This window comes from Ascaphus truei, chromosome 4 (genome assembly GCF_040206685.1).
Source record: "Ascaphus truei isolate aAscTru1 chromosome 4, aAscTru1.hap1, whole genome shotgun sequence".
Taxonomy (NCBI): domain Eukaryota; kingdom Metazoa; phylum Chordata; class Amphibia; order Anura; family Ascaphidae; genus Ascaphus; species Ascaphus truei.
Genome location: NC_134486.1, coordinates 218,329,343 through 218,354,019, shown reverse-complemented (window position 1 = coordinate 218,354,019; position 24,677 = coordinate 218,329,343). Strand labels below are relative to the sequence as shown.

Sequence of the window (24,677 nt, the reverse complement as noted above, 5' to 3'; positions counted from 1 at the left end):
TGACTGACTCTCTCTCTCTGACTGACTCTCTCTCTCTGACTGACTCTCTCTCTGACTGACTCTCTCTCTGACTGACTCTCTCTCTCTCTCTGACTCTCTCTCTCTCTCTCTGACTGACTCTCTCCCTGACTGACTCTCTCCCTGACTGACTGACTCTCTGACTGACTCTCTCTCTGACTGACTCTCTCTCTCTGACTGACTCTCTCTCTGACTGACTCTCTCTCTGACTGACTCTCTCTCTGACTGACTCTCTCTCTGACTGACTCTCTCTCTGACTGACTCTCTCTCTGACTGACTCTCTCTCTGACTGACTCACTCTCTGACTGACTCACTCTCTGACTGACTCTCTCTCTGACTGACTCTCTCTCTGACTGACTCTCTCTCTGACTGACTCTCTCTCTGACTGACTCTCTCTCTGACTGACTCTCTCCCTGACTGGCTGTCTCCCTGACTGACTCTCTCCCTGACTGACTCTCCCTGACTGACTCTCTCTCTGACTGACTCTCTCTCTGACTGACTGAATCTCTGACTGACTGAATCTCTGACTGACACTCTCTCTGACTGACTCTCTCTCTCTGACTGACTCTGACTGACTCTCTCTCTCTTACTCTCTCTCTCTCTCTCTCTGACTCTCTCTCTCTGACTGACTCTCTCTCTCTGACTGACTCTCTCTCTCTGACTGACTCTCTCTCTCTGACTGACTCTCTCTCTCTGACTGACACTCTCTCTCTGACTGACACTCTCTCTCTGACTGACTCTCTCTCTGACTGACTCTCTCTCTGACTGACTCTCTCTGACTGACTCTCTCTCTCTGACTCTCTCTCTCTCTGACTGACTCTCTCTCTCTCTGACTGACTCTCTCTCTCTGACTGACTCTCTCTCTCTGACTGACACTCTCTCTCTGACTGACACTCTCTCTCTGACTGACACTCTCTCTCTGACTGACACTCTCTCTCTGACTGACACTCTCTCTCTGACTGACTCTCTCTCTGACTGACTCTCTCTCTCTGACTCTCTCTCTCTGACTCTCTCTCTCTCTGACTGACTCTCTCTCTCTCTCTGACTGACTCTCTCTCTGACTGACTCTCTCTCTCTCTCTAACTGACTCTCTCTCTCTGACTGACTTTCTCTCTCTCTCTCTGACTCTCTCTCTCTCTGACTGACTCTCTCTGACTGACTCTCTCTCTCTCTGACTGACTCTCTCTCTCTCTCTGACTGACTCTCTCTCTCTCTCTGACTGACTCGCTCTGACTGACTCTCTCTCTGACTGACTCTCTCTGACTGACTCTCTCTCTGACTGACTCTCTCTCTCTGACTGACTCTGTCCCTGACTGACTGACTCTCTGACTAACTGACTCTCTGACTAACTGACTCTCTGACTGACTGACTTTCTGACTGACTGACTCTCTGACTGACTCTCTCTCTGACAGACTCTCTCTCTGAATGACTGAATCTCTGACTGACTGAATCTCTGACGAATCTCTGACTGACTCTGACTGACTCTCTCTCTCTGACTGACTCTCTCTCTCTCTGACTGACTCTCTCTCTCTCTGACTGACTCTCTCTCTCTCTGACTGACTCTCTCTCTCTGACTGACTCTCTCTCTGACTGACTCTCTCTCTGACTGGCTCTCTCTCTCTCTGACTGACTCTCTCCCTGACTGACTCTCTCCCTGACTGACTCTCTCCCTGACTGACTCTCTCCCTGACTGATTCTCTCCCTGACTGACTGACTCTCTGACTGACTGACTCTCTGACTGACTGACTCTCTGACTGACTGACTCTCTGACTGACTCTCTCTGACTGACTCTCTCTCTCTGACTCTCTCTCTCTCTGACTGACTCTCTCTCTCTCTGACTGACTCTCTCTCTCTGACTGACTCTCTCTCTCTGACTGACACTCTCTCTCTGACTGACACTCTCTCTCTGACTGACACTCTCTCTCTGACTGACACTCTCTCTCTGACTGACTCTCTCTCTGACTGACTCTCTCTGACTGACTCTCTCTCTCTGACTCTCTCTCTCTCTGACTGACTCTCTCTCTCTGACTGACTCTCTCTCTCTCTCTGACTGACTCTCTCTCTGACTGACTCTCTCTCTGACTGACTCTCTCTCTGACTGACTCTCTCTCTGACTGACTCTCTCTCTGACTGACTCTCTCTCTGACTGACTCTCTCTCTGACTGACTGACTCTCTGACTGACTGACTCTCTGACTGACTGACTCTCTGACTGACTGACTCTCTGACTGACTGACTCTCTGACTGACTGACTCTCTGACTGACTGACTCTCTGACTGACTCTGACTGACTGACACTCTCTCTCTGACTGACTCTCTCTCTCTCTCTGACTGACTCTCTCTCTCTGACTGACTCTCTCTCTCTGACTGACTCTCTCTCTCTCTGACTGACTCTCTCTCTCTCTGACTGACTCTCTCTCTCTCTGACTGACTCTCTCTCTCTCTGACTGACTCTCTCTCTGACTGACTCTCTCTCTGACTGACTCTCTCTCTGACTGACTCTCTCTCTCTCTGACTGTCTCTCTCTGACTGACTCTCTCTCTCTCTTACTGACTCTCTCTCTCTCTGACTGACTCTCTCTCTCTGACTGACTCTCTCTCTCTCTCTCTCTCTCTCTCTGACTGACTCTCTCTCTCTCTCTCTGACTGACTCTCTCTCTCTCTCTCTGACTGACTCTCTCTGACTGACTCTCTCCCTGACTGACTCTCTCTGACTGACTCTCTGGCTGACTGACTCTCTGGCTGACTGACTCTCTGGCTGACTGACTCTCTGACTGACTGACTCTCTGACTGACTAACTCTCTCCCTGACTGACTGACTCTCTGACTGACTCTATCTCTCTCTGACTGACTCTCTCTCTCTGACTCTCTGACTGACTCTCTCTCTGACTGACTCTGTCCCTGACTGACTGACTCTCTGACTGACTCTCTCTCTGACTGACTCTCTCTCTGACTGACTCTCTCTCTGACTGACTCTCTCTCTGACTGACTCTCTCTCTGACTGACTCTGTCCCTGACTGACTGACTCTCTGACTGACTCTCTCTCTGACTGACTCTCTCTCTGACTGACTCTCTCTCTGACTGACTGACTCTCTGACTGACTGACTCTCTGACTGACTGACTCTCTGACTGACTGACTCTCTCTCTGACTCTCTCTCTGACTGACTCTCTCTCTCTCTCTGACTGACTCTCTCTCTCTGACTGACTCTCTCTCTCTCTGACTGACTCTCTGACTCTCTCCCTCTCTCTGACTCTCTCCCTCTCTCTGACTTTCTCCCTCTCTCCCTCTCTCTGACTTTCTCCCTCTCTCTGACTCTCTCCCTCTCTCTGGCTCTCTCCCTCTCTCTGACTCTCTCCCTCTCTCTGACTCTCTCCCTCTCTCTGACTCTCTCTCTCCCTCTCTCTCACTCCCTCTCTCTGACTCTCTCCCAGACACTCTCTCTCTCCCAGACACACTCTCTCTTTCTCTCTCCCAGACACACTCTCTCTCTCTCCCAGACACTCTCTCTCTCTCCCAGACACACTCTCTCTCTCCCAGACACACTGATGACATTTGATTGCTGTTTCTTTGCTGTCGCTTTGGTGATAGCAGCTGTTATATTTATTTATATATAACTCTCTGACTGACTCTCTCTCTGACTGACTCAGATATATATATAATTTTTGTAAAATGATTGCTCCTTTATATCCTGTTTTTTTTTTTAACTGCAAAATGAAATTGAATATATATCGGTTTTATTTCTATTCTTATTGGTGATGCTTATGTCTTGCTTAGAGTCTCAAGTCATCTGTTAGTGATGGTATCCGGGCAGTGGATGAACGTTTAGCTAAACAAGATGATATAAGGAAAAAGAAGGTATGTCTGACAAGATCTAATTGTAGATCAAATACCCTTTTATGTTCCTAAATAAAGTTGATGTTTAGTGCACCAATTTATTTCAGCAATCCATATTATATCCAATACATATAACAGAATCTTTTTTTTAGTATGAAGCGGATATGGTACTGAGTTTCACTAATGGTTAGTTTATAATCCATTAATTGTAATAATCTGCTTTTTAGATGCCATGTTGCTGGTACAGTTAAGCTTTTCTGTTATAGAGAACAAATATAGAAAACGAAAGCTTTGCATTACCTTGAGTCCAAATGACTGCATTATTTGTTCATAGTTGTAAAATGTTGTTTTTTTATGTTGGGAAAGACAGTTAGCAATTTCATCCTTGCTTACAGATGTGTGTTTTAAGGATGATTCAAGTCATCCGTTCTGTTGAAAAGATTGAAAAAATTCTGCACACTCAAAACTGCAAGGACACTGCTTCTTCAGATCTAAACAGGTCAGTGATCTATCTGATGCTGCTACATTATATTCTTTTTATCTACATCACATCTTTATGCATCCAGTAAACCAAGCACAGTGAACTTCCACAGCGGAAGCATACTGGTAAAAAAACAAAACAGCACGCTGACAACAATAAATCACATGAGAAATATATATTTATTAACAGGTCTCCAAAATGGAAAATCGAATGAAATGATTTCACAATTCTCTTCTTCTAAGGGGGTATCACAGAGGTGTTTGCTCCTTGCCTAGTCTATTTCCTCTGCAGTCCATGGAAAATGTTGCACGTTTATTACTCGCACTGTTACTCCTGACTCCCAAACATCTTCCATTATCAAATTCAATAACCTTTTCCTCATATACAAAGCTGTCAGTCCATACAGATGAAACCTCGTTTCCAGATATCCTCCCACACGCCCTGTTGCCTCTTGCAGTTACTAACCCCTTTTTTTCCCCTTCATCATAACCTCCTCCCATTCCCCTCTCCAGTGTCTTACCTATGCCTCACAACATCACACTATCCCTAATACTTTCACATTAACGGTGCTCTGAAAATGACTTCTGTCAGGGAGACACTTTCCAGATATCTGTGAGGATATTGGGGGATTCTAAAGCAGTAAAGCATTTCAATGAGAGCACTTTTTAATAACTAGCAGCCATTGTGTGGAGCACAGCTTCTTTCTGCTTCTATCACATGACAACTCCCTCAGCTAAGGGATCCTCTCTAAACTCCCTTATCAATATAAGGGACGTCGATAAATTATATTCTCTTCTACAACATGGCTTTTCAACTGGGGACAGGAGGAGGGGCTTATGCTAATTCCATTGTAGTTGCTCGGGTACCAAAGTACACTTATTCATACTAAAATTCACTTCTAATGTAAATATATATGGTACAGGTTTTAGAAATGCTTGCAAACAATTGAGGTAAAATAATTTGCAAGTTTTTAAATGTAATCATAATAACACTCTTTTGGCCCTTCTTTTATTTGCGTGGGGAGATCTGGCCTCTTTGGAAATCGAGTTGAAGAGCCATGTTATAAAATGTACATATCTACAGAATACTCTCACTTTTTTCCTTCTACCCAAATAATGAACACCTGATTCCAGTTGCAGCTGCTAACTTAATATCAAACCGCCTCAGAATTTGATTGCTGCTCACCGTCTCCTCCTCTACATGTTGTGTTTCCTCTTTTCCCTTCCTTTTAAACATTGGGAGAAATATGGTTGTATCCGTATACTTTAATGTTGTAATATTCCCTGTATGTGTTATTGTCTTTCACATCCCCATTGTTCTATGCTGAGTGGGCACCTTATTAATAATTGATAGTAATGGTAATAATCATGGCTGGCTGGGAATATTGCGGGGCTCGGCACAGGGACATGTGGTGCAGGGTCTCTTATCTTCTCCTTCTCTTCCTGCAGGGTCTCTCATCATGTCACCGCGATGTCAAATGGTGTCGCGTTGCCATAACAGGATATGCGGTGTGACGGCACGTTGCTATGTTGTGTTGCCATAGCAACGTAACACCATTTGATGTTGCGGTGACATGATCTGGGGCCTTGCAGGAAGAGATGGTGAAGGAGAAGGTAAGGGCCCTGAGCTTTCCCCTGACAATCAGTTTAATTGTTGTGGGCAAGAGTGCTAGGCCTCTGTGAGGCTACAGTGCCTTCGCCCGTGCAGAGCTTGAAACGGGTGCGTTTTTTGGACCAATGAGCCTACTATGAATTGTCCTACAGAAATGTAAACCAGGACTGCTTTTAAAAATGTGAAATGTATTGGAATCATTATTTACTTTTACAAAAATGACATTGGACAATCTAAAATGTGCGCCTGTTATACTATCACTGTACTCGTAAATTTGTTTTCTCCTTTTTGTATATACTTTTTGCCAATATTTTAAGGTAGACATATACGTTCATGTTGTTTTTCAGCCCACTATTGACTGGGCAGATCCTGGAAAGAATTGCCACAGAATTTAACCAGTTACAGTTCCATGCTGTTCAGAGCAAAGGCATGCCTCTTTTGGACAAAGTGCGACCTGTAAGTATCTCATTATGGCACAATAACAATTTTTAGGTTATGTGTCTCTCGTCTACCGTCCCAGTAGCTTTGACTTTGTTGCAAACATTAAGGTTGAGTTCGTAAACCTAGAATTTACCAAAATACTTTTGTCTTAAATGTGTTAAAGTTTTTGCATTTCATTTCATTATTGGAAGACCAACATGTTCGGTAAAGGTGATACCTGTTTTTTTTCTCCGTATACCTTTAATTAAAGATGTCTGTCATGGGAGACAAGCACTTTTAACACTTTTTACCTTCTGGGATCATTCACTAGGCAAAACAAGGTAGTGGAATAGAATGAGGTTTATTCTGGTGAGACCAGCAGACACACAATATCCACAAAATACAGGAAAAACACACGTAACTGAGGGTCTGGGGGGAGTCTCTAGCCTCAACTAGGTGCAGGCCGCCTGCTTTGGAAGGCTTACCCTGTCCGCTCCACGTCCAGAAACTTCACAGTACTTGGCTGCAATGTGAGAACTAGGCCAGGCTTCTCTGGCAACTCCGTACCGAGTGCTTTGCTAGGTTTATTCGGGTGAAACCCACGGACACACAATGAATACTCAAAATACAGAAGAAATACACACTGTCTGGGGTCGAAAATTAGACTTAAGTAGGTGCATGGCGCCGGCTTCGGAAGGCTTACCCTGATCGGGACCGCGTCTCTTTTCTGGTAGAATACCCAACTGCTACATTCTATTCTGAGAACTTGGTCCTCGCGTCTGACTTAGCCTCAGCTAGGCAGACTTTCCAACTCCAAAAATGAAGCCGGTTGCTCTGCTATTCGCAACAGAGCAATTTTTAAAAGCCCGCCTTTGCATCACCGATTCAAGCCACTAGATGGCCTTGTTCTCTGATCGGGCAGTACTTACATACTCTCTGCTGAGCTATCTCTAGCAGGGAAGTCCGACTGGCGACCAATCAGAGCGTGGGAATTTCTCCCACTAGCCAATCAATATGGCGGCTCGTCTGGCTGCAGACGTCAGAGGAGGGGGCGTGCCAATCTGGCTCGAAAAACCGGGTGGGTAAGAAATATGAAGCAGCCAATTTGAAAGGCGCCTACCAGCAGCATCTTCCCCCAGCCAACCCATTGCCACCAACTGGACAGGCTCCACCAGGTCTGGCAGTCCAAAAGGCGCCCCAGCGGTGTGCCCTTTGTTCTCCAGACCTGGTACTTTGCCCTTTCCCGCTCGCCAAATGGTCTTCTCACTTCTGGACATTCCTTCTCTCCTTTGAACTCCGATGTCTATGCAGACATCCTGGCGCCTATTTAGATGCCCAGGCTGACTGTATGCCTTAATACATACTGTATAAAACATTAAAACGTTGTTTTAATAAACTCATACTTCTTGTGGAACCTTATATATGTGTGGGAAATGGGTCTGGGATACTTGGGCTCTAAAACCAGGATTCTGGGGGACACTGTAGCCCCGGTGTAATTTCACTTTGCGTACCCGCAAATCATAAATGCACGTCAAGGAAAATTACGGGACTACCGGTAATTTTGTCCCCCGAACTCCTGCAAACAAGATAAACACTTTTTGACTCAAATATCCCACCTAAAACTCCCACTCCCAAAGTCTCATGTTTATTGGGAAAGGGGAACATGTACAACACCAAACTGGTCAGGTTTTTGGTATACATAGTCCCTGACTTATGGTGCTACTTAGCTGCCAGGGACCCATGGTTTTCAGGTATAACCAGTCAGGCTTCACCTTTATTATGAAGACTGACTACCCTCACTGTCACAATGCCTTTGTTAAATTGATAGTTTCTTGTGACTGCTGAGGTCTCTTGTGGAAACTTCTTACTTTTCTCTTGAAGCAAAGCTTCTGTTCTTGCTAGCATTGTAACATTATCACTTGTTCTTGAAAAAGGGACTTGGTGCTTTGTATGTATGTATATCTTTATTTATATAGCGCCCACAGTGTACTTATCACTTTACAAAGAGACAATACAGTAGCAGGAATTATAATACAATAAATGCAACAAAGTCAGACAATAAAAGGAAATCCCTGCCCCAGAGAGCTTACAATCTAAGTGGTATGTTGGGAGACTTACAGAGACAGCAGGTGATGGAGTAAGTGCAGTAGATGGCTGTGCTTAGCCACAATGGTTTGTAGGAGTTGGTGTGGGACAGTAGCCATGAGTCCAGGCTATTGGAATGCTTCAAAGAGGTGATTTTTAAGGTTTGTCTTAGGCAGGGAGAGAGTGTGCTTGGTGTACACAGAGTGTGAGGGAGTTCCACAGGTAAGGTGCAGTGAGGTAAAAAGGTTTAAGACAGGATTTCACCCACCATAACTTTGTGTGTGTGTGTGTGTGTGTGTGTGTGTGTGTGTGTGTGTGTTTGTGTGTGTGTGTGTGTGTATAGAGAATAAAAGGGAAATGTGTGTGTATATATGTATATTAGAAAGGGACAGTTAGCACTCCGATAGAAAATGAGTGGTCCGGTGCTCGGTCCATACATGTAATATAGGTAACATTGTGATCCCCACCAAAGTAGAAATCACGAAGCAGCACTCAGTAAATGATATACTGTACAAAAAAAAGTGTAACTATACTTTTTTTGTACATTATTTACTGAGTGCTGCTCTGTTTGTTTGTGTGTGTGTTTGTGTGTGTGTGTGTTTGTGTGTGTGTGTGTGTCTCCTTGACCAACAGCATGGAAATTAGCAGGCGTAGATGGTTCATGGGTCACTAAACAATCCCTTTTTGGGTCTGATTTTTGAACCACACGTTACAGAATGGAATTGTTGTAAGAAGTTTAAGGCACTGGAACCGGCGTTACAAATAATATGTGAAATGTACATTATCACATGAATATTGTGTTTAGGAATTATATTTGGTAAAAATGTTTATCTCGCAAGCAAATGGACAAAGGAATTTGTGAAATAATTCATTTGAACAGTTTCAAGTCACAACAGCCTTTAGCCTTGAATGCAATTTAACATAATATATTTAATTTTGAAATAACCATTAGTATTTATATTTTAATGCATTTATTTATGAAAGATTGTTAGTTATTTCTTTTTATTTTATGAAGCGAATTGCTGGTATAACAGCAATGCTGCAGCAGTCTTTGGAACGTCTGCTGTTAGAAGGACTTCAGACACCCAATGTTGATATAATACGTCACTGCTTGCGGACTTATGCAACGATTGACAAAACCAGAGATGCAGAAGCACTAGTTGGTCAGGTGCTAGTCAAACCATATATTGATGAGGTAAGCTATTTTTTGGGAGATTTGTTAGAAATTGAATATGAACTTGTCTCCCGCCCTCCTGCAATTACATCTGCCATTTACTAGGGAAATAGAGCAAGCATGAAACGACCAGATGACAAATGATGCATTTTAAATGCTTTTTTCAATTGACAAGTGTGAGCTTGAAGAAACGCCAAATCCAGATGGCTATTTATAGTTCACAAATCTTCCAAAACAGAAATGATGTGTTTTTGTGTGAATGGCCCATTTTACAGTACCGGAAAGGTGTCTTATAGTACGTTTTAGTAAATATAATTACATCTGCCTCATCGCAATTACGGTACTGCAATAGGAGGACACAGAAACCATTTGAAAAGTAGTAAAATGATGAATTTGGAAGCTCTTTTTGCTGGAGTGCTAAAAAGGAAATAATCATGTTAGGATGCATAACATAACTTGTTAAAAGTTACACCAGCAATAAAATGTGCATTTCAAAGCGGATTTCAATTAAAATCAGCTTTCAATGCAAACTATAATTTATAGATGCTCAAGGAATTTAGCGGAATGAATCTTGTTTTTGTTTGCATTATTTGCAACATGTCATTTTTATACTGGCAGGTGATAGTGGAACAGTATGTACAGTCTCACCCCAACGGACTCCAAGTCATGTATAACAAACTCCTGGAATTTGTTCCTCACCATTGTCGCCTCCTGCGGGAAGTCACAGGAGGCGCCATATCAAGGTAATTATCAGATAACAGTTCTCTGATCACTTTGTGGGTAATTCTACATACAGATGTAGCCAGGCTCACTATTTTCGACACGGGGCAAGCTGCTGTCACACGACCGCCGTGGTCCTGGCGCCAGGTGTTTTGATCCAGACCTCCCGCAGTGCGAGATGTTATGGTTTCCGGCTCTATGGACTTTAGCTTTTTCAGTTGCAGCTCCAGTGACAGTAAAACTACAGTACGTCTGTTTGCGGAAAGTGGCCGTTTTGGGCTATTTATGGCAAAAATGCATATTTTCAGCCAAAAAGTGGCCTGGCAGGCTGCTTTGGTGTAGATAGAATAAGGCCCCTAGTTTCCTAATTTTTATTTGCACCCACTTCAGAAATCTGTAAACCCTTCCAAATGTCAAGGTAGAAATCTGAATTCGTGACTGAGTAGTAAGGCTCTTCCTTGTACAAAGACTTTTTGATGTACATTGTTTCTGTTTGGGATTATCTTGTCCTGCTTTCCTGAGACAACCTATATGCGTAAGATTAAAGCTGCAGTTCAAGCTGCCGTTTAAATTTTTTTTTCAAATATATATTTATAATTTAAAAAAAATAAATATATATATATATATATAATCCACAGAAGCAGCCGGCACTCCACTTGCAAGTAGAAAAATTGGGTGCTTGTCCCATAAAGCAATAATAAACCATACGATACCGTTTGAAGCACGAGATCAGGAGACAGCACTCTGGTAAGTTAGATCACAAGTTTTTGTATTGAAAAAGACACATAAACCGACGTTTCGGTCCCCCAGTGGGACCTTTCCCCCCACTGGGGGACCAAAACGTCGGTTTATGTGTCTTTTTCAATACAAAAACTTGTGATCTAACTTACCAGAGTGCTGTCTCCTGATCTCGTGCTTCAAACGGTATCGTATGGTTTATATATATATATATATATATAGAGCCAGAGCCTATCAGAAGGGTAAGGGGGCTGTCACTTTGGAAATGCTTCCTACATTAGTCTTTGCCTATAGTGCAGGCGACACGATTGGTGACGTCGCCGTCGCCACCGGCGAAAGTTATGTTTCGCCGGTCGGCGGCATCGCGGGATTCCCGCAATTTGATTTGTTAAAGGGCCGTCACGTGATACGACGGCCCTTGAAAAATCAAATTTTGCCGGCGGCGGGTTTTCGCGATGGTGACGTTGCTCTGTTGCTTGTCGCCGTCGCGTGCACTATAAGCGCACGCGGCGGCAATGCTTTTGTTTTTGGGCGAATTTGCGTTGCCTTCGCCACTATAAGCACGGCCTTAGAAACATAAAAAATGTCTTTAAAACATTTTTTTTTTTTTTTAAATGCTACAAGTATTTTCTCATAGTACAGGACTGATTTATTAAAAAAAAAAAAAACACATGTAGGCTATTGCTTGAACTGCTGCTTTAAGTTAATTCCTTATGTGCAAATGTATTTAATCTGTTAGGGCTCATTTTCGTATCACAGCAGGGAAGCTGCCTTTCCTCCAAAGTCAAGGAAAATAAAATGTGTCAATTTGTAACATTATCACTTGTTCTTGAAAAAAGGACTTGGTGCTTTGTATGTATGTATATCTTTATTTATATAGCGCCCACAGTGTACTTATCACTTTACAAAGAGACAATACAGTAGCAGGAATTATAATACAATAAATGCAACAAAGTCAGACAATAAAAGGAAATCCCTGCCCCAGAGAGCTTACAATCTAAGTGGTATGTTGGGAGACTTACAGAGACAGCAGGTGAGGGAGTAAGTGCAGTAGATGGCTGTGCTTAGCCACAATGGTTTGTAAGAGTTGGTGTGGGACAGTAGCCATGAGTCCAGGCTATTGGAATGCTTCAAAGAGGTGATTTTTAAGGTTTGTCTTAGGCTAAGGCCCCGCTCCCAGAGTCAGCGCGCCCGCACTGCAGACAGGCGGGGCGCTGACATACACAGACCGCGATATGCGGTCTGTAGGGAGCCGGAGCGGGAGGTGGGCGGGAGTGGGAGGTTTGACAGGGAGGGGGGCGTGGCTTGAGCGGAGGGACCCGCTACTCTCCCCCCCCCCTCCCTCCACGGACTCGGGCTGGAGCTGCTGAGGGTAAGTATTAAACACACACACACGCAGGCACTCACACACACACACACACACGCACAGGCAGGCAGGCACTCACGCACTCAGGCACACACATACACACAGACAGGCACGCACGCTTTCACTCCACACTCCTCCCCGCTCCCCGAAGCCTCTCCTCCTCCCGAAGCCTCCCCTCCCCATTGGCTCACAGTCACACCACGTGACGCATCAACGCTAGACATCACCATTTTCTTGTCCCCATGCGGCTGACGCGCCACAGCGTGTAGTGCTCTGTGCCGCCAGGGGGGACCGGCTCGCGAGGATTTCCCTGCTGGTGGGGAACTCGCGACATGGCCGCCCGCGCCAACGAGCGCAGCGGGACCGAGGCCTTAGGCAGGGAGAGAGTGTGCTTGGTGCACACAGAGTGTGAGGGAGTTCCACAGGTAAGGTGCAGTGAGGTAAAAAGGTTTAAGGCGGGAGAGAGCAGTAGAAGTGAAAATAAAATGTGTCAATTTGAAAATAAAATATGTATTTCATGAAATTAATGCATTTGGATCTATAACACATTTTTAAACCAGCAGTCCAGTTTGCTCATGTTTTTTGTTGGTTACCTGAACCAGAGCATTCCCCGGAGCTGCTGTTCTCCGACCCCCTGGTTCCTGGGGGAGGCGATATTCCCAGGATATGTGGAGTTTTTTCCACCAGACAAGAATACATGTCTAGTAGGCAAGAAATGGCTGCCGAGGACAGACTATTTTTTTTTACCAGCACAAAAAAATACAGATCTGTTAAGGACCGGAGGTCGTAGGACAGTGGTTCAGGTGATCCTAAAAAAAAAAAAAAAAAAATTGGGGGGCATGGTAATAGCTTCTTTAAATAGCCATGTTTTTTATAGGTGAATGGAGTGAAATGTTCAGCGTATACACTTTCGAGAAATCTGTGGGGAAATAAAAACACAGCAGCATTAGGACATTTTAATAAGATGGTTTTTGGAACATGACTGAGTATTTTAACCCAAATAAATCTGAGTCTGTTCACTAAAATAAGACATCCATTAGCCGCTTTTAACAGCATTTCAGTTGAATTGTTGATAATGGCTATAACATTTTAGTCAAGGGACCTCTTAGCACAATGTACTATATATGACAGGGAACAGGGAAAATGGAATAGATTAAGAATACTGAGACTTTTTGAATTATTCTTGTATATAGAACATTACGATGGTAATGGACTTATTTATCTTGTGCATGATATATAGTCCCTGCAATATAGATTTTACAGCACATCGAGTAGCTTTAAGTGTGTTCGCTGTATTAACTTTAAAGAGCCCGATTTAAGTAATACAATTGTTATTTGGATAAGTCAGAATGTTAAGTGCATTATAGAGATAAGCAAGTTCTGAAAGTTAAAATCAGAGCTCATCCAAACTCCTGCATTTTGGATCATACTGAACCCCTATTTGTCCCATTGTTCCAGAATCAAAGTTGAATTTGAGACGCATCCTTGCTGTGTCTCTTACCCGTTTAATGCCCAAGGGAGGAGTGGGATGACGGGAAGGTCCAATAAAGAAGTAATAGGGGGGAGAGAGCGAAAGCTCGAGTAGTGGAAGGGGGGTTAGACAATACGGGATAAAGAGGGAGAATAAATGAAACGGTGAGAACAAAGCAGAGAGTGGGAAGAATAAAGTTAGAGTTAAAGTAGAAATAAAATAAATATATTAATTGGCACCAATAATTAGCCACATGATACATTTTTTTTGTTTCTAATATTAAACGACATTATTTTGTATGATTATTTTTTGCTAAGTAAAGTGGAAATAACATACAGATGTAGCAAGACTTGCTGTCCCCAGCGCCGTGACCAAAAAAGCAAATGGCATCTGCCGCGAACGCGCTGTGGGGGGACCATGCTTCCAGATTGGACCCCCCCCCAAAGTGGTAATACGTCCTGGCCACAATCAGCACGACAACACAAACGTTATGTCTTGCTACATATGTATATGCTTGATTTGGAAGCAAAATACTGCTCCAGATTATGATCATGAGTTTGATTGCAGTCACATTTTTCACATACTCCAAAACTAAAAAATGGTAATAGGCAAGCCCCCAAAAAATAAAACGCCGTCTGTATAATATTTCATGACCATAGTGAACTTTACATTGAAGTTCATTGTTAAGGTGTTTTTATCTTGCAAGACGGGCTGGTGCTATATCTGCCGAAGCAGCTAATCAGGGTGTTCTCATCCACTTCAGTGGATAAAGAATCAGTCCCATAGTCCCCTAAAGTTTTTACTTTTCTTTGAGTTTTGGATTGTAAAATTCAGCCAGATTAAATGACAGTGCTGCCTGCTTAACAATATACCTATTGTTTGCTGAGGTTCTGTACTGTACATACTTTTCAGAAATAGTAAAATAATTGGCAAAAATGGGTACTTTCCAAAATGTAAATAATGCTAAATACAAGCAAACCCTTCTGAACGATCTATCCACTGTTAATTATTTTTGACTTAACTATCAAATACTGTATCTTTTGAGCTGTAATCTACTTCAAATGTGATATTGTAGTTTGTGTGTGTGTGTTTATGTATGTACAGTAGAGGCAACGTTTATTCTAACATTTGCCGTAAACTAGCCGGGTTACATTCTGGGTATGTGCTGGGTATGTGCTGGGTATGTGCTGGGTATGTTCTGGGCTAGTTTGAGGCACGTTTAAGGCATTTCTGCATTGACTAACGACCCATAGGATTAACACAGCAGGGATCCCTGGCATTCCAATTCAGTTTGAATGGGACTGCCAGGGACCCCCGCTATTAATCTGATAGGCCATTAATCAATGCAGAAATGCTGGGGCTAGTTTAAGGAAAGTTTAAGGCATGTATTCAGAATGTACCTGGGTGTTTCCTGGGTTTTTTGGGGAATTGCCACTGGTTTTTGTTAGAATAAGAGTTATATATATATATATAGCAAATGGAAATATTACTGTATGCTCATTTGCATGTCTTAGACATGTCTGCAACCCTGCCTTTCACCATTAACACCCAGCACACAGCGCTTCCACTGCAGCAAGGGATTCTGGGAAATGACATGCAAATGAGCACACAGTGCCACCTTTTGCTTCAAAACAATTTAACATGGTCCCCTATAAGCTTAAGTTTGCTGCATTTCACAGCTTTGAGCACAGCCTGGGTTAAGAGGCATAGCCAGTAAACCCACCCACAGACAGCCGTTTCGACCTTAATGGGTCTCCTCAGTTTGCGGTTGGTTATTCTGGCTTTGCCAAATGAAGCAGGGATAGGTTTTACCACACTTAGTTAAGTTATGGTGGGTAAAAAAGTGAAGCTGTGAAATGCGGCAAGCTTAAGCCTATAGGGGACCATGTTAAATGGTTTTGAAGCAAAAGGTGACACTGTGTGCTCATTTGCATGTCTTCCCAGAATCCCTTGCTGCAGTGGAAGCGCTGTGTGCTGGTGATAATGTGTGCTGGTAATAATGGTGAAAGGTGGGGTTGCTGACCTGTCTAAGACATGCAAATGAGCATACAGTAATATTTCCATTTGCTATATGCCTTACTGTGGAGGGTTTTTGTCACTTTTTACCCACCATAGCTTAACTAAGTATTTATATATATATATATATATATATATATATATATATATATATATATATATATACACAGGCATACCCCGCATTAACGTACGCAATGGGACCGGAGCATGTATGTAAAGCGAAAATGTACTTAAAGTGAAGCACATCCTTTTTTCCACTTATTGATGCATATACTGTACTGCAATCGTCATATACGTGCATAACTGATGTAAATAACACATGTGTAACAGGCTCTATAGTCTCCCCGCTTGCGCACAGCTTCGGTACAGGTAGGGAGCTGGTATTGCTGTTCAGGACGTGCTAACAGGCACATGCGTGAACTGCCGTTTGCCTATTGGGCGACATGTACTTACTCGCGAGTGTACTTAAAGTGAGTGTCCTTAAACCGGGGTATGCCTGTATATATATTTCATAATATCGCAACTGGACTAACACGGCTATTTTCTGCTTTATATATTCATACATAGACACACACGCTCTCCTTTTTTCTGCTACATCGCTCTTTGGTACACTTGATGAAAATTGCGGAATTCTTACATTTACAAAATTTTGACCTCGTAATTCAAGGATTTTTTTTACAATAGAGACGTATAAAGAGTTTTTATATCGAATGTTGTAAATCTGGATGTTTTACAAATTACTTCAGAGCTTAAATTTTAAAACATGTTCTTTATCACTATTTTAACAATTGAACAGGTGTTTGTCTGAAATTAATATCCCTTGCAGTTCCTTTCTGCTACATCCTGTGCTATGGATACTTTTAACATTTTAATTTAGTACATTCCAATATTTGCAAAGTTTTCATCCACTGATTTTTCTTTTTACAAGACAACTTTAGACCACTGTTACAAGTACTGTAGCTAACAGTTTGTCTGTACTGTCCAGTAAGTTTGCCAAATTGCTTGCAGTTTTCATGGCTAATATTTGAATCAGTACAATTGTGCGTATGCAAACTTGATGTATTCATGTAAAAAATAATTCATGCTATCTATTTATTTTGCTAGTGAAAAGGCAGATATGGTTCCTGGGTATGACTTTTTAGTAAACTCTGTCTGGCCAGAAATTGCCCACGGGTTGGAAGGAAAATTGCACTCCCTATTCAACCCTGGGAACCCCGACATATTTCATCAGGTAAAACGAGTGTATTTTACTTAATTTTTTTTTATCTCTTGTTGAGTTCGAAGTGATTTACTATACTTTGAGTGCATAAAAACAATGAATGAGAGAATGTGTTGTGTGTTTTGGGGAAAATGTGAATTTTCCTCCAAGAAAATGTTGTCTGATCTTGTGTCTAGCCTCCAACAGCTTTAATGTTTAGAGGTTTTAAATTCAATAAAAAAATATAGGTACATTGTCACACAGTTCTGCAAACAAAGTAAAAAAAAATGCATAAAATAAATGTTACAAAATTGGACTTTTTTTTTACACATTTTACCTCACATGAGAAAAAAAACAAGAAAACGCGCTGTTTTTTTTTTATAATTTTTTTTAATAACCTAGTTATAATGTTATGTTGAGTGAATGCATTGGATAATTTCAGAAGTGTCCACTGTACAGAATGTACAAGTGCGCCGACGAGGATTCTAAAACTTGCCTTAAACTTGCCTTGGAAAATCTGGGGCTATCACCAACAAGATCCAGGTACATGCTGGGTACATGCTGCAACATTTCAGTGACATTTCTGCAGACAGACTAATGGCCCATCGGATTAACAGCGGGGGTCCCTGGCAGTCACATTCAAACTGAATGGGACTGCCAGAGACCCCTGCTGTGTTAATCCGATGGGCCATTAGTCTGTCTGCAGAAATGTCACTGAAATGTTGCAGCATGTACCCAGCATGTACCCAGCATGTACCCAGCATGTACCCAGCATGTACCCAGCATGTACCCAGCATGTACCCAGCATGTACCTGGGTCTTGTTTGTGATTGCCCCAGATTTGTTTTAGAATACTCGTCGGTGCTAAACGAGTTTTAGTCAATACATACAGTGTAGCACTTTGTTACGCAAGGATTGTGACACACTGCATCATTCCCACGTAGTTCTGTTGCGAATGTCATAATACATTGTGATATGTGTACCTGAATATACAAGAACGTACGTACTCCTTTTCATTGTTTTTTCTTTTCTTTCTAGAAATACACAGTAAGCATGGATTTTGTGAGGAAATTTGAGCGACAGTGTGGGTCACAGGCAAGCGTAAAAAGATTACGAGCACATCCATCCTACCACAGTTTTAATAACAAGTGGAATTTGCCCGTGTATTTTCAGATAAGGTGATCATGTGACTTTTCTTTCTTTGTTTTCAGGTCAAAAACCTAAATCAGGGTCATCTCTGCATGAAATACGTTTGAGTCTTTCATGGGTGCTTTGTGACAGGCAAACAGATGTCAAAATAACTTGAACTGCTTAAGTGCTGGGGAGGTTAAAGATACTAGAAATCAGATTCTCTCTTCTCAGATACACATTCAATGCACATGAAATCGTGAATTTATTTAAGGATAACAAAACATTCAAAAGACATAATCTGGCATATGAATGAATTGCGAGTACTCTGCTGCTTTGTCATTAGTAAGAAGCCACCAATCTGCGTCTGCCATTTTCTCTCTCTCTCCGCACTAGCCACTCCTGTGGTCTAATGCTACAACCTATGGCAGTGCATATCAGCATGTTAGTAGATTGATATTCTATAGAGAGAGACACCAATGTAACTGGCTTCATTGTTCTCTTTTGGGTTAGGGATGTTGAGATATTCTGAATCAATACGATCATTGAATTATATGGCAACTCTGATATTCAGAGCTATAAACGGGATATATCTGGGGGAACATCTGTGTCTGTATACATGTACAGTATATGTAAATCACATACTATAAAATACAAATATGTATATATATATATATATATATATATATATATATATATATATATATATACAGTGTTCGACAAACCTATACATTTGCACGCCCCGGGCGAGTGGATTTAACATCGTGGCGAGCTCCTATTGGCCCAAACAGCACACGTGTTGTACTAGGTGGCGAGTAGATTTTTTTGTTAGGCGAGTAGATTTTTTGGTGATTTGTCGACCACTGCATATATATATACATACACACACACACACACATATATACACACACACCTATCTATGTATTTAAAAGAAAAACATTATCACAGTAAGCATTAAGGAACTGTTCCCCATTGTAACTTTACCAAGCTGTTTTTGAATCTTAGATTTTCTTTTCACTGCTTCTAAGGCATATGTGAGAACCTAATTGTATTAGACATGCCGATAATTAACTTTACTAGTATACTTCTTTAGTGCTGTCGTTAGATCAAGCACAGAAGTTATGTGACCTGGTGAAAGCAGAATAAACAGTGTAAACAATCCGGTTCATAGTAGATGGACCGTCGTGTAAAACTGAAATGTAATTAAGAACAAGGAGCTATTCAATAGGAAATAACTGATTTTTGGCAGAGATGAACTCTGTTATTGTCTGTATAGCCACTTACCCAACCTATGCAGCTATGAATTTTTTTTTTTTCCATTTCTTGTACAATAGGAAAAATGAACTTGTTTTTCTAATTGTACAGTTGAAATTAACTGTATTACAGAGGATTAAGTTGAGAGACAAAATCAAACCAGCACATGGGATTTAAGCTTTGTGTACTGTATTATGGTACTTTACTACACTTTTATTTTGTTTACCCAATGTGTGTTAGTTTCATGTTACGTATCTCCTGATTTTAGTACCACAGGTCACCATTCTATTGCCTTACACATATATTTGCATTGATTTGCTGTCATGGTCAATCATTTGCAGAAAGATGTGCGTACGTTGCTCAGGAAATGTACACTCTCCAAGTTTAAATGTCCTTCTATAGCATATAAACAAGATGTCTCCTTCTGCAACATTTTGCTCTACATTTTAAACAAGACAGCTTTGTACAGTATTCTAGTAATAGATTACATTTATTTTCCCCAAACCATTACATTTTAGGCTATATGAAATCAGCATTGCAGTTATACTGTTGAAATAAAATCTACAATACATTATTTTACTGTATAGGAATGTGACAAATGTTATGTATTTCCTTTTAGATTCAAAGAAATAGCAGGAAGTCTAGAGTCAGCATTATCAGCTGGCTTTGAGGGCCCACCAGGTATGTGCCGTTTAAACACAAGATGTACTGTAAAGTTAAACAAATGTGTCTTTTAAAAAAAATAAAGTTTCTTCTGTAATAGAAGTAATAGTGACCAGTTTTATATGAAATCATAGCCAGTTGCCGACGTGGCTCACAAAGTAGTTGTACGTGTCTGACATCAAAATATTGCAAATATTTTTGTCATTGAGCTTTTGTTACCATATTTTTAGAAAGATTTATAAAATATTCGTGCTTGAAAGGCAGAACCGGAGAATGGCTTCCTACAGTTATTACATTTTTCTGAATTTTATTTTTTAATAAATATATATTTTATAGTAGAAAAAGTAATGGTACTCTTGGGTTGTAATTGAAATAATAGTGGTACTCCGCATCCCCTAGTCCTGTAACACTTTGACCCCTGATCATAAGTATTTAAAGTAGCCAGTAATCATAAGTAAACAGTAAGTGATTTTCATATTTACTGTAACCTTATTGACACAAGTCTTTTCAGTTTATATATTTCACCTTTTTACAATGTTTGCCATATCATTTTCTATCTGCTGTATATATTGCTTTCTGGGCTTCAAGATGCAGTGGCTATTTTTTTTTTAAATATACATATTTTATTAAATGAGACTTATCTACAGTAATAGGCAGCCATCTGTATCAAAAATATATTAACACTAGCTGATATACCCGACATTGCCCGGGATGTAAATGCGTGAAATGATATGATGTAGTTGTTGTTCAAAAATTGTGAGGTGGGGTGGTGTGGGGGGGAGAAGAGGTGGTGTGGTGTGGGAAAGAGGTGGTGTGGTGTGGGAAAGAGGTGGTGTGGGAAAGAGGTGGTGTGGTGTGGGAAAGAGGTGGTGTGGTGTGGGAAAGAGGTGGTGTGGTGTGGGAAAGAGGTGGTGTGGGAAAGAGGTGGTGTGGTAGAAGAGGTGGGGTGGTGTGGTGTGGGAAAGAGGTGGTGTGGGAAAGAGGTGGGGTGGTGTGGGGGGGGGAAAGAGATGGGGTGGTGTGGGGGCGGGAAGAGGTGGGGTGGTGTGGGGGGGGGAAGAGGTGGGGTGGTGTGGGGGGGGAAGAGGTGGGGTGGTGTGGGGGGGGGAAGAGGTGGGGTGGTGTGGGGGGGGGAAGAGGTGGGGTGGTGTGGGGGGGGTAAGAGGTGGGGTGGTGTGGGGGGGGGGAAGAGGTGGGGTGGTGTGGGGGGGGGGAAGAGGTGGGGTGGTGTGGGGGGGGGAAGAGGTGGGGTGGTGTGGGGGGGGGGAAAGGGGTGGGGTGGTGTGGGGGGGGGAGAGGTGGGGTGGTGTGGGGGGAAAAGAGGTGGGGTGGTGTGGGGGGAAAAGAGGTGGGGTGGTGTGGGGGGAAAAGAGGTGGGGGGGGAGAAAGAGAGGGGGGGAGAAAGGGGGGGGAGAAAGAGGGGAGGGGGGGGAGAAAGAGGGGAGGGGGGGGAGAAAGAGAGGGGGGGAGAAAGGGAGGGGGGGGAGAAAGGGAGGGGAGGGGGTGGGAGGGAGGGGAGGGGGGGGGGGAGAAAGAGAGGGGGGGAGAAAGAGGGGAGGGGGGGGAGAAAGGGAGGGGAGGGGGGGGAGAAAGGGAGGGGAGGGGGGGGGGAGAAAGGGAGGGGAGGGGGGGGGGGGAGAAAGAGAGGGGGGGAGAAAGGGAGGGGGGGGGGGAGAAAGGGAGGGGTGGGGGGAGAAAGGGAGGGGAGGGGGGGGGGAGAAAGGGAGGGGAGGGGGGGGGGGAGAAAGGGAGGGGAGGGGGGGGGGAGAAAGGGAGGGGAGGGGGGGGGGAGAAAGGGAGGGGAGGGGGGGGGGAGGGAGGGGGGGGAGAAAGGGAGGGGAGGGGGGGGAGAAAGGGAGGGGGGAGGGGGGGGGGGAGAAAGGGAGGGGGGGGGGAGAAAGGGAGGGGAGGGGGGGTGAGCGGGCTGTTTGTGAGGTCCCGCAGAGTGGTGGCAGGAGGGGTGGTGATAGTGTTCTGTTTCTGCTGTCTGGCGGCGGCGATGTGGGGTACGTGTGCTGATAGAGGGTGTTGTTGTGGGGGGGGGGGTGCCGCATGGCTGGTCGCTCCACTTCCCGCCTCGGGTCCGGGCGGGCCTAACACTCAGAGCACGCAAGTGCCTGTGCTCCCCCTGGTGGAGCACTACGTGGCACACCAGTGGCTGTACCTCCGCCTACCGTGCGCGCCCGCCGGACCCGAAGCGGGGAACCTGACTGCTAGACCCCTTCTGGCCGCCAGACCCCTCTGCTCCCCGAAATCACAGGCAGCACTCCAGAAAATGGACAAACATAATATATTGTAGACAAGACATAATACCGACGTTTCGGTCCTCAAGCGGGACCTTTCTCAAGGTGATGCGAATACAGAACAAAAGTGAACACATATAAATAGCCTAAAACCCTCACAAAAAACGGGTGCTGTACATTACAATAATTGAACAATAATAGTTCCAATTAGTCTCGTGGGAGGACACACAGTTACCCGGTGAGCGGATAGGAGAGTCTGCAGACGCTGGACTCCACCACAGGCATCAGGCCACGCATCCCGGGTTACCACCCTCACAGGGAAAGAAGGAAGATCTGGCCTGTCGGTTCTTCAGGTACAGGGAGACATAGATTCTACGGGCGGATCTCCACGCGGGGGTGAGGTGGTTGTCGCACCAGTTCCTTTACACTTGGTTGGATTACATGGTTTTACAGCCTTTATTATTTGTATATCGGCATTCAACTTATGAACTCAGTTTTACATTATTGATTTATGCTATTGAGACACTGCAGTGTTTGCATCAACGTTGGGGACATCCCCTCTCCTTTCTCAATATATTATTTTTGACCATTTTCTGGAGTGCTGTCTGTGATTTCGTCTCACCACGGTATCGTATTGTCTATATATATTTATTTATATATATATATATATATATATATATATATTTATTTATTTATAATTAGCCCAATTCCTATACATTCCCATTCAAATTAGCCAGTCATCAAATGGTGCATGTCCTAGTTGTCATCTTTGGAATTAGCAACAAAATGGTAGGGGATCAAACACCCACGAGTCATTTTTAGGGTCACTCCTAATGTACTGTATTGGAAGCCCTGTAGACAATAGGTCATAATCAATTGTTTGTAGAACAGTTGAAAATGTAAAGTTTATTTTTTTTTCTTCTTAATTGTCCATCTCCTAGTGTTTGTGAAGTACTATATAAAAAAAATACCATGTGTAATATATAGAAAATGTAATATCAGAAAAAAATCATACAACTATGTCATTTTGTTTCTCTCTCTTTTTTTTTTTTTTTTTACGGTTAGTTTGTTTTTATTTTAATAGTATAGTTTTTTTTTCCAAATAGTTTTATTAGGCATTAATACAACAGATGTTTGTCAAACATATTTCACAGCCTAATACGCTAACATTTTAACTTTTTTTGGGGGGGGGGGGGGGGGAAAGAAAGACAACCTTGGTTGTCATTGAAAAGGGAGTCCTGGTAGAGAGAAGACAGAAAGGCAGGAGAGGGGAGTGGGGGGGATGGTGTTCCCGCCCTGGGAGCCAAATTCCTGGGCCTGTCAGTGTTAGAGCTTAAGCTCAAGAGCTTTGGTGACTGAACTTGATCTCTAAGTTGATGTTTGTGGGATCTCTTCATCTCGTGAGAAGTATCCAGGGCTCCCATATCTTATAGAATGCGAAGAGCTTTTGTCTAAGCATGTCCGTCAGCTTCTCCATAAGCATCACTTCACTGATCCTTTTTTTTTATAAACCTTTTGGAGGGGGTGGTTTGTTTCATCCAGGATGCCGCTATCTCACATCTAGCCGCAGTAAGAATAAACGTGATTAATTTCCTAGTTGGACGGCCAATTCCGGGTATTGGCCTTGCAAGTAGGAAGGTCAGCGGTTCTATAGGTAGTTCCAGGTCGGTGACCTCTTTTACTAAATTATGGACCTTAGTCCAATACTTTACAATTTCCGGACAAGTCCACCAGATGTGGGCCATGTCCCCTCTAAGTCCGCAGCCTCTCCAGCATAGGTCCGACACCAGGGGGTAGATTTGATTTAATCTCACAGGAGTAAGGTACCAGTAGTAGAGAATGTTATAGATGTTTTCCTTGGTTGTGGTGCATATGGATGTTCCCGAGGCTGCCAACCAAATTTCATCCCAAATCTCTCTATTGTAATATTCAAGTCAGCTGCCCACTTGAGCATATAGTCGTGGTTTTGTGGGGCCACAGAGTTTTCTAATTCGGCGTATATTTCAGAAATTAGTCCCTTTTGATAGGTATTTGCTTTGCATAGCCGCTCGAATTTCGTGAGAGGGGGAAATTCTCTAGTTGAACATATTTTTTGGACAAAATATCGAATTTGCAAATATTTGAATGTATCTAGTTCTCTAATTTTATATTTGGCTCGTACTTCTTGGTAGCTCAGTAGCCTTCCGAGGCTTAGGAGATCCGCAATCGCCCCAATCCCTCCCAGTCTTAATTGCTCGTGAAGCTTGGATTTGCATCCCGGAG

The 24,677-nt window shown here is 43.1% G+C and overlaps 1 protein-coding gene across 2 annotated transcripts in view; it reads left to right on the top strand.

The window, feature by feature from the left end:
• Window positions 1-24,677, top strand: part of COG2 (component of oligomeric golgi complex 2) — a 74,070-nt gene that overhangs the window by 32,052 nt on the left and 17,341 nt on the right. For both annotated transcript variants that reach the window (XM_075596879.1, XM_075596878.1), the window contains exons 4-11: window positions 3,789-3,869; window positions 4,244-4,347; window positions 6,288-6,396; window positions 9,461-9,640; window positions 10,238-10,362; window positions 17,035-17,161; window positions 18,166-18,305; window positions 20,129-20,190. In XM_075596879.1, the coding sequence (XP_075452994.1) occupies window positions 3,789-3,869; window positions 4,244-4,347; window positions 6,288-6,396; window positions 9,461-9,640; window positions 10,238-10,362; window positions 17,035-17,161; window positions 18,166-18,305; window positions 20,129-20,190 (928 nt within the window). The remainder of the gene's footprint in view (window positions 1-3,788; window positions 3,870-4,243; window positions 4,348-6,287; window positions 6,397-9,460; window positions 9,641-10,237; window positions 10,363-17,034; window positions 17,162-18,165; window positions 18,306-20,128; window positions 20,191-24,677) is intronic.